Source organism: Poecilia formosa, unplaced genomic scaffold (assembly GCF_000485575.1).
Source record: "Poecilia formosa unplaced genomic scaffold, Poecilia_formosa-5.1.2 Scaffold583, whole genome shotgun sequence".
NCBI classification, from domain to species: Eukaryota; Metazoa; Chordata; class Actinopteri; order Cyprinodontiformes; family Poeciliidae; genus Poecilia; species Poecilia formosa.
The window spans coordinates 87,544-97,062 of NW_006800522.1; the positions used below are offsets into that span (position 1 = coordinate 87,544).

Genomic DNA, 9,519 nt, shown 5'->3' on the forward strand with positions numbered 1-9,519 from the left:
ATGAATGTGGAATGAGAAGGTCCTTCATATAATCTGGTGAAGTTCCGTTTAAACATTGATGTGTAATGAGAGCAATTTTGTACTGAATTCTGAAGGTGACAGGAAGCCAATGAAGGTCATGCAGAATAGGTGTAATATGGGCAGATTTACGGGCCCTCAATAGAATCCTGGCTGCGCTGTTTTGAATGTATTGGACCTTCTGGAGATGTTTTTTATGGATTCCAATGAACAGAGAGTTGCCTGGAAGAGACAAAGGCATGGACGAGAGTCTCGGCATCAGAGAAAGAGAGAGATGGACGAATTTTGGTGATATTGCGAAGATGAAAGAAACAGGTTTTAAATAGATGCTTAATATGATTTTCAAATGTAAGATGAGAATCCATTCTAACTCCAAGATTTGTAACAGGGGGATGTCTTGTCCAGAAAAGAAGATTGTTGTCAAGGTTGAAGATTGGACCTGTTGAGGTGTTCCGATCAACATGGCCTCAGTTTTGGAGCAGTTTAACTGAAGAAAGTTCTGATTCATCCACGTCCTCATCTCCTCCAGGCAAATGGTGAAGGCAGTGAGTGAAAATGGTGATGAAAATGCTTCAGTTCTAATGTAAAGTTGTATATCGTCGGCATAGCAGTGGAAGGAGATATTGTGCCGATTAATGATTTGACCCAAAGGCAGCATGTAGAGGGAAAATAACAGGGCCCCAGGACTGACCCTTGTGGGACACCACAGGAGACTGAGACAGCCTGGGACTTGGCCTTGCCAAGGCTAACACATTCCAGCCGATTGGAGAGGATTTAAACCAGTCCAGAACAGAGTCACAGAGACCGACCTCCACATGAAGACGGTGTAGGAGGATATTATGGTCCACAGTGTCAAAGGCTGCAGTTAGGTCAAGGAGGACAAGGAGAGAAGTAGGACCAGTATCAGCTGCCATGAGGACATCATTAGTAACTCTCAGCAAAGCGGTCTCAGTACTGTGAGCAGAACGGAACCCAGACTGAAATTTCTTGTACAGAGAATGTTGTTGTAGGTGGAGCTGCAGCTGAGCAGCAACAGCCTTTTCCAGCACTTTTGACAGGAAAGGGAGGTGAGAGATTGGACGGTAATTGGAAAGAATATCTGGATCCAAGGTAGATTACTTTAGAAGAGGTTTAATGATAGCTGTTTTAAGAGGCAATGGCACATGACCAGATTTCAGTGATTTATTATTTGTGTGATTAGTGGGCTTATTGCAGCATGATTAGATTTTATGAGTGATGAGGGGAAGGGATCCAGGGCACAAGATGAAGGCTTCATTTTCTTCAGGATAGCCTCCACTTCACTCTGAGCAACATCGTCAAAGCAGCTCAGGGACCCATGATGTATGAGGGTAGATGCCAGCCGAAGATCAGGAAGGCTATGGAGCTGAGATCTAATAGAGTTAACTTTGTTTTTGAAGAATGAGAGAAACAGGTTGCATTTTTCAGTCGAATCCTCAGCATAAGTTTGTGGAATGGGATTGAGGAGATGGTTTATTGTAGAGAAAAGCTGTTTAGGATTTCCCGGACAGCTGTTGATGATGTTGGAATAATACTTAGATCGTGCTTCCTTAAGAGAAAAGGCATAAGCTTTCTGATGTTCCTTATATGCCTGTTGACCTTTATGTTACCTGTAGTTACAGCAGATTGTTTGCTAAGATCTTCTGAACTGCCCTTTGTCTGTGTGGGAAACAATCAGGAGAAGTTCCAGCTTCACACTGATCTGTGAAAAGCCGTAAAACAGCAGGAGTTCAGGCCAGTGGAGGAGAAGCTCTGCTTCCACTTTGTTTAGATAAAGGTGACAACTGGTGTTAGATCTTGAAAACAAATTGCAGGGAGTTTCTAACTTTAAAAAGGGTCAAAGACAGCTCCTGGTTGGCTGAGCAAAGATACGCCTTATTTGAATAAATTAAAGATAAGAATACGCCTTTTCTATAAAACTTTGCACACAGGAGTAACAAATCAGATTTGCTCTTGCAAAGACGTCTTTGCTTTNGGAGCTAGTGTGCGAGGCTGAGAGGTTACGGCTAGAAATAGTCGGCCTCACCTCAACACATGGCTCTGGTTCTGGAACCAGTCTCCTTGACATACTTCCACTCTGGAGTTGCCCATGGTGAGAGGCGCCGGGCAGGAGTGGGCATACTTGTTGCCCTCCATCTTGGTGCCTGTACATTAGGGTTTACCCCGGTGAAAGAGAGGGTAGCCTCCCTCCATCTATGGGTAGGGGGACGGGTTCTGACTGTTGTCTGTGCTTACAAGCCGAACAGCAGTTCAGATTACCCACCCTTTTTGGAGTCCTTAGAGGGGGTACTGGAGAGTGCCCCTCCTGGGGACTCCCTTGTTCTACTGGGGGACTTCAACGCTCACGTGGGCAATGACAGTGAGACCTGGAGGGGCGTAGTTGGGAGGAACGGCCCCTCGATCTGAACTCGAGTGGTGTTCTGTTGTTGGACTTCTGTGCTCGTCACGGATTGTCCATCACGAACACCATGTTCAGGCATAAGGGTGTCCATATGTGCACTTGGCATCAGGACACCCTAGGCCACAGTTTGATGATCGATTTTGTCATTGTTTCATCGGATTTGCGGCTGTATGTCTTGGACACTTGGGCAAAGAGAGTTGTGGAGATGTCCACTGACCAATATCTGGTGATGAGTTGGCTCCGGTGGTGGGTGAGGAAGCCGGTCAGACCTGGCAGGCCCAAACGTGTAGTGAGGGTCTGCTGGGAACGTCTGGCAGAGTCCCCTGTGAGAAGAAGCTTTAACTCCCATCTCTGGCAGAACTTCGAACATGTCCCGGGGGAGGAGGGGGACATTGAATCTGAGTGGACCATGTTCCGTGCCTCAATTGTTGAGGCGACTTATCAGAGCTGCGGCTGCAAGGTTGTTGGTGCCTCTCGCAGTAGCAACCCTCGAACCCGTTGGTGGACACCTTCGGTGAGGGATGCTGTCAAGCTGGGGAAGGAGTCCTATCGGGCCTTTTTGGCCTGTGGTACTCCAGAAGCAGCTGATGGATACCGGCAGGCGAAGCGGCATGCGATTCAGGTGGTCGCTGAGGCAAAAACTCTGGCATGGAAGGAATTGAAATAAGTCATGGGGAAAGACTTCCGCATGGCTTCGAGGCGATTCTGGTCCACCATCAGGCGCCTCAGGAGGGGGAAACAGTGCAGCACCAACACTGTTTATAGTGGGGATGGTGTGCTGCTGACCTTGACTCGGGACGTTGTGGGCCGGTGGGCAGAATACTTCGAAGACCTCCTCAATCCCACCAACATGCCTTCTGTTGAAGAAGCTGAACCAGGGGACTCTGGGTCAGGCTCTCCAATCTCTGGGGATGAGGTCGCCGAGGTGGTTAAGAAGCTCCTCGGTGGCAGGGCCCCGGGGGTGGATGAGATTTGGCCGGAGTTCCTTAAGGCTCTGGATGTTGTAGTGTTGTGTTGGCTCACGCGTCTCTGCAATATCGCATGGACATCGGGGGCAGTTCCCCTGGATTGGCAGACTGGGGTGGTGGTCCCCCTGTTCTAAAAGGGGGCCGCAGGGTGTGCTCCAATTACAAAGGGGTCACACTCTTAAGCCTTCCTGGTAAGGTCTATTCAGGGGTCCTGGAGAGGAGGGTCCGTCGGATAGTCGAACCTTGGATTCAGGAAGAGCAGTGTGGTTTTCGTCCTGGTCGTGGAAGACTGGACCAGCTCTACACCCTCAGCAGGGTCCTGGAGGGTGCATGGGAGTTCGCCCAAACGGTCTACATGTGTTTTACGGGCTGTCAGGTCCCTGTATGACCGGTGTCAGAGTCTGGTCCGCATTGCCGACTGTAAGTCAGGCTTGTTTCCGGTGAGAGTTGGACTCCACCAAGGCTGCCCTTTGTCACTGCTTCTGTTCATTACTTTCATGGACAGAATTTCTAGGTGCAGCCGAGGTGTTTAGGGGATCCGTTTTGGTGGCCTTTGGATCGCATCTCTGCTTTTTGCGGATGATGTGGTCCTATTGGCTTCATCAGATCGTGATCTGCAGCTCTCGCTGGAGTGGTTCGTGGCTGAGTGTGAAGCGGCCGGGATGAGGATCAGTGCCTCCAAATCCGAGGCCATGGTCTTGAGCCGGAAAAGGGTACAGCGCCTTCTCCGGGTCAGGGGGATGATGGGGGCACCCTACCTCAAGTGTTTAAGTTTAAATATCTCGGGATCTTGTTCACGAATGAGGGAAGAAGGGAGCGGGAGATTGACAGGCGGATTGGTGCAGCATCTGCAGTGAAACAGGCGCTGTACCGGTCCGTCGTGATGAAGAGAGAGCTGAGTCATAAAGCGAAGCTCTTGATTTACCAGTCGATCTACGTTCCCACCCTCATCTATGGTCATGAGCTTTGGGTCATGACCAAGAGAACGAGATCACGGATACAAGCGGCCGAAATGGGTTTCCTCCGCAGGGTGGCTGGGCTCTCCGTTAGAGATAGGGTGAGTAGCTCGGTCATCTGGGAGGGACTCAGAGTAGAGCTGCTGCTCTTCCACGTCGAGAGGAGCCAGTTGAGGTGGCTCAGGTCAGGATGTCTCCTGGACGCCTCCCTGGTGAGGTGTTCAGGGCACGTCCCACCGGGAGGAGGCCCCGGGGAAGACCCAGGACACAATGGAGGGATGATGTTTCTCGGCTGGCCTGGTAACACCTTGGGTTCCCCCGGAGGAGCTGGAAGAAGTGGCTGGGGAGAGGGAAGTTCTGAAGCTGCTGGCCCCGCGACCCGACCCCGGATAAATTTGATATAAATTTGTTATGAAAGTATTACTGATTGCACTTTAAAAATTAGGTAACTTTATGTTATTAAAGGTAAAGTTTAAACAGTAATGATTTATTGGTTAATGTCAAGTTGTCATAACAAAGACATTTTGAAAAATGTCAACTTTGTATTAAAATTGTCATAATTTATCGAATGACGCTCTATGACAACAGTCATAAATATTCATGAAGGTTTATTCATGTTCATGACAGGTGTTATGTCATGTTTATGAAAGTGTCATGTCAGTCTTATTCAACCCCCTTCAAATAAAGTGTTACCTAGAAATGTAATATTTGTTTATTGAGAATATCGATAAATTAAAAGATTTTAAATTGCTTAACATTTAAATGTAATAGTTTAAGGAGCTGGCAAATTTACTTTGTAAAAGTTAAAAGAACAATCTTCATAGTGTTAATAAAATAAATTTAGAATATGCTAGTTTTAAAACTTAACATGTCTTGATTGAAATAGCCTAATTATAGTTTTCACATTGATAACTTATTCTGCCCTATTGACCTTTATGTTACCTGTAGTTACAGCAGATTGTTTGCTAAGATCTTCTCATCTGCCCTTTGTGTGTGTGGGAAACAATCAGGAGAAGTTCCAGCTTCACACTGATCTGTGAAAAGCCATAGAACAGCAGGAGTTCAGGCCAGTGGAGGAGAAGCTCTGCTTCCACTTTGTTTAGATAAAGGTGACAACTGGTGTTTGATCTTGGAAACAAATTGCAGGGAGTTTCTAACTTTAAAAAGGGTCAAAGACAGCTCCTGGTTGGATGAGCAAAGATATGCCTTATTAGAATAAATTAAAGATAAGAATACTCCTTTACTATAAAACTTTGCACACAGGAGTAACAAATCAGATTTGCTCTTGCAACTCTCCAAAGACGTCTTTGCTTTTCTGTCTTTCTTTCTTTCTTCTTCTTTTCCATTTGTCTCAGGTAAATGAATGTCTGTTTTAATGTGTTTGGACTGTCTGTGTTGTCAATGTGATTTTATACTTTTAAATGTTAGAATAAAGTCTGAAAATGTAGCACGTGGAGCGCTTACTGTCATCTCTGTGTGGCTCCAATAGTTGTGTGGCAACAATAGTTGAATTGTTTTGTTAACATAGCTGCAATGTGATTATGTGAGTTTTATCTGTGAGTTTGAGCTTTGTTTGTTCACAAATATATCTCAGTAAACTACAATTATCACTGATTGTTTGTAAGGGTGGCCAATTAAACTAGGCCCACTCTCCCAGATTTCACTAAATCTATGTTGAAATGCTGTTTATGGTGCTGATATTTTTAGCAGCAGAGGAGCTCCTAAATCTATTCTGCTCAAGGCTTCATACAGCATTGGACCGGCCCTGCATGATAAGTTAAATCCGCTGCACTGCGCATCTCTGCTGAATACAGAGGGACAAACGGGAGATTTAATTTATGTGGCTTTACTAGCGCTTCCATTTTGTGTCTACTGAGCATTTAATAAGCGCCACAGAGACTAAAACCAGCATGCTGTGCAACTACGGGGCTAGTGCGACATGTCCTCCATGGGCTGAACACGTACATGAGCTTTATCAACACACAGAGTTACTCACTGGGCAGCGTGTCACACGCTGCACATAATGGTGCAGAATCTGCAGCATTATGTGCAGATCCCACACATAGTTCTTTGTTCACTAAGATAAATCATCCTCAATGCATGCTCAACACGCACCTCTATACGCGTGACTATAGGGCTATATATGCACTTCACATTGAACTAAGCAGAGCAAATGAGGTGGCTTTTAAACTTGACTCATACCTTGATGAAGAATTCCCCAAAGAAACATGAGTCTTTGGAGAAAGATGAGTTCTCAACATGAGGGGGTTGATATAAATGTCCATACAGGTGAACCTGTGTCCAGTTTGAGTGAAAGGAGGCATGGGATCCATGCCAAGGTAAACTTCAGAGATCCCGGCGCAACAGCGCGCGAGACAGCGGTGTGATATATTGGTATGAACAGGCCCATGACCATGAAGCCTCCTGGCTTCATGCCCTGTTCAATTCACCAACTATAAACCCATTTTTCAGGGGCGATTCTGCCCTGCCAGTGAAATGCTCAGCGCAGCAGAGATGCTTGCAGACTGGCTTATTTAAGAAAAAAATTAAAGTTGTGATTTTTTTCTTTTCTTTTTTAGAAATACAAAAACAAGCAACACTTACCCTGGCGGGGGCTAATACACTGGGGGAAACCCTGGCACTGCAACGTGATGCAGTGCTAGAGAAAACTTTTCACTAAAAATATTTTACAAACTGGAAGTAAGGACCACTCTACAAAATGATCTGTGCAAATTTAGAAACAAAAAAAAGCTTGCTTTCTATCATAGGTTGGTGTTAGCTTATCGAGTGTGTAATTATATTTATAAATAATAATTATTTACTGCTTTTTTGGTCAATATGTGGCATGTAGCTCAGATCAAATGACACTGAAGCATATTTACCTGCTCAGGAAAATATGAATTCCCTAAAATAGTTGAAAAAAACTCAACAAAATAAAAATCAGCCAACAAATGGAAGATGAATGGACACTAGTAGTTTTAAATAATTAAAAAACTTATGAAGCATCGGTGCTCCTCAGCTCATGGTATCCCCCAGACTCATCTGAATAAAAGCAGTAAAACCAGGAATAAGAAGTGAAATGAAACTCTGATGCTACCTGAGAAGGAAAGTTCCCAGAGCTGCGTGAGTGAGTCTTTGGTGTGCTTCCTCCATGGTCATGGGCCCCCAGTAGAAACCGCTTTCCTGTAGCTGTAGGTAGGTGAGTTTGACCAGACGATACTCTGCAAAGCTGGTGAATGGACGGATGTGTGAGGGCAAGCTGTCAGCATCTGCTCCAGACTCTGGCTACAGCAGAGCAAAACAAACAATTCAATCAAGTTCACTGCAAGAACACAAAGTTATACCAAGTTTTTTGGTCTACTTTCTAGTGCAAATATCTTAGTACACATGGAATAAGACATACTATATTAAAAGTAACTTTTCAGCAGGATATAGGGCTTATTTTGAGTAAATAATTCCTTAATATTGATGAAAAGGTACTTCTTCGATAGGCAGATAAATTAACTTGTAACATGGGAATAATGTCTTGTTACAAGTGAAATAATAAGACATTATTAATAACAACCCCGTTTTTTCCAACTTTAAAAGCCACATATGACTTTATCCAAACACTGACTCAGCAGCCACACATCACAAAGCATTAAAACACTCAGAAATCATTGAGTGTTTTATCAACACACACAGTTACACACTCTGTATGAAAAAAGCCAGGAGAAAATGTCTAGTTTAGATAATCACATGTTGAACTTTTTATATTTCCAGCTATTTTTACAACTGTATTCATATGCTGACAATTCTGTTCAGGGTAACTGACTGAGGATAAAATCATGTGTCATAAGAAAGTATTTGCACTCCTTTAGATTTATTCTGTTTTTGCCATATACAATATTTTTTCTTTTTTACATCAGACAAATATAACTTGAGTAAATACAAAATACAGCTTTCAAATTATTTAGTTTAAAAACTAGTGATGCACAGATTTGAAAATGTGTGCTGATGTTAATATTGCTGTTATGGCCAATAACTGATATTAAATCTATATTATATATGTTTCGTCGGCTCTGCAGTGACAGGTCTTGGACACTCGGGTGAAGAGAGGTGCGGAGCTGTCCACTGACCACTACCTGGTGGTGAGTTGGCTCCGGTGGTCGGGGAGAATGCTGGTCAGACCTGGCAGGCCCAAACGTGTTGTGAGGGTCTGCTGGGAACGTCTGGCAGAGTCAGAGACGGAGCTTTAACTCCGATCTCCAGCAGAACTTTGAAGACGTTTTCAGGGGTTGTGGGGGACATTGAGTCTGAGTGGACCATGTTCTGTGCCTCCATTGTCAAAGCGGCTTATTGGAGCTGTAGCTGCAAGGTTGTCTGTGCCTGTCGCGGCAGCAACCCTCGAACCCGTTGGTGGACACCTTCGGTGAGGAATGCTGTCAGGTTAAAGAAGGAGTCCTATCGGGCCTTTTTGGCCTGTAGGAGTCCAGAAGCTGCTGATGGGTACCGGCAGGTGAAGCGGCATGTGGCTTGGGTGGTTGCTGAGGCAAAAACTCGGGTGTTTGGAGAGACCATGGAGAAAGACTTCTGCATGGCCTGCATGGCTTTGAAGCAATTCTGGCTCACGGTCTGGGGCCTCAGGAGGGGGAAGCAGTGCAGCACCAACACTGTTTATAGTGGGGATGGTGTGCTGCTGACCTCAACTTGGGACGTTGGTGGACTGTGGGCAGAATATTTCAAAAACCTCCTCATTCCCACCAACATGCCTTCCATTAAGGAAGCTGAGCCAGGGGACTGTGGGTTGGGCTCTCCAATCTCTGGGGATGAGGTCGTCGAGGTGGTTAAAGAGCTCCTTGATGTCAGGGCCCCGGGGGTGGATGAGATTCGCCAAGAGTTCCTTAAAGTCCTGGATGTTGTAGGGTTGTGTTGGGTGATCTACAACTTTCACTGGAGTGGTTCACAACCTATGGTGAAGCGAGCTCCTGGGGATCAGTGCCTCCAAATCCGAGGCCATGGTCTTGAGCCAGAAAAGGGCAGAGTGCCTTCTCCGGGTCGGTGGGGGGTGTCCTGCCCCAAGTGGAGGAGTTTAAGTAACTACGGATCTTGTTCACGAATGAGGGAAAAATGGAATTGGAAATCGACAGATGGATTGGTGCAGCATCTGCAGTGAATC

The 9,519-nt window shown here is 45.5% G+C and overlaps 1 protein-coding gene and 1 long non-coding RNA gene across 3 annotated transcripts in view; one reads left to right on the forward strand and one right to left on the reverse strand.

Moving 5' to 3' along the window:
• Positions 1-9,519, reverse strand: part of LOC103129835 (suppressor of cytokine signaling 1-like) — a 19,396-nt gene that overhangs the window by 3,429 nt on the left and 6,448 nt on the right. For both annotated transcript variants that reach the window (XM_007541041.2, XM_007541040.2), the window contains exon 3: positions 7,459-7,646. In XM_007541041.2, the coding sequence (XP_007541103.1) occupies positions 7,459-7,646 (188 nt within the window). The remainder of the gene's footprint in view (positions 1-7,458; positions 7,647-9,519) is intronic.
• LOC107834322 (uncharacterized) lies at positions 2,464-8,899 on the forward strand. Its single transcript, XR_001660113.1, has 3 exons — positions 2,464-2,848; positions 7,561-7,564; positions 8,662-8,899. It is a non-coding gene; the product is annotated as an uncharacterized LOC107834322 (long non-coding RNA).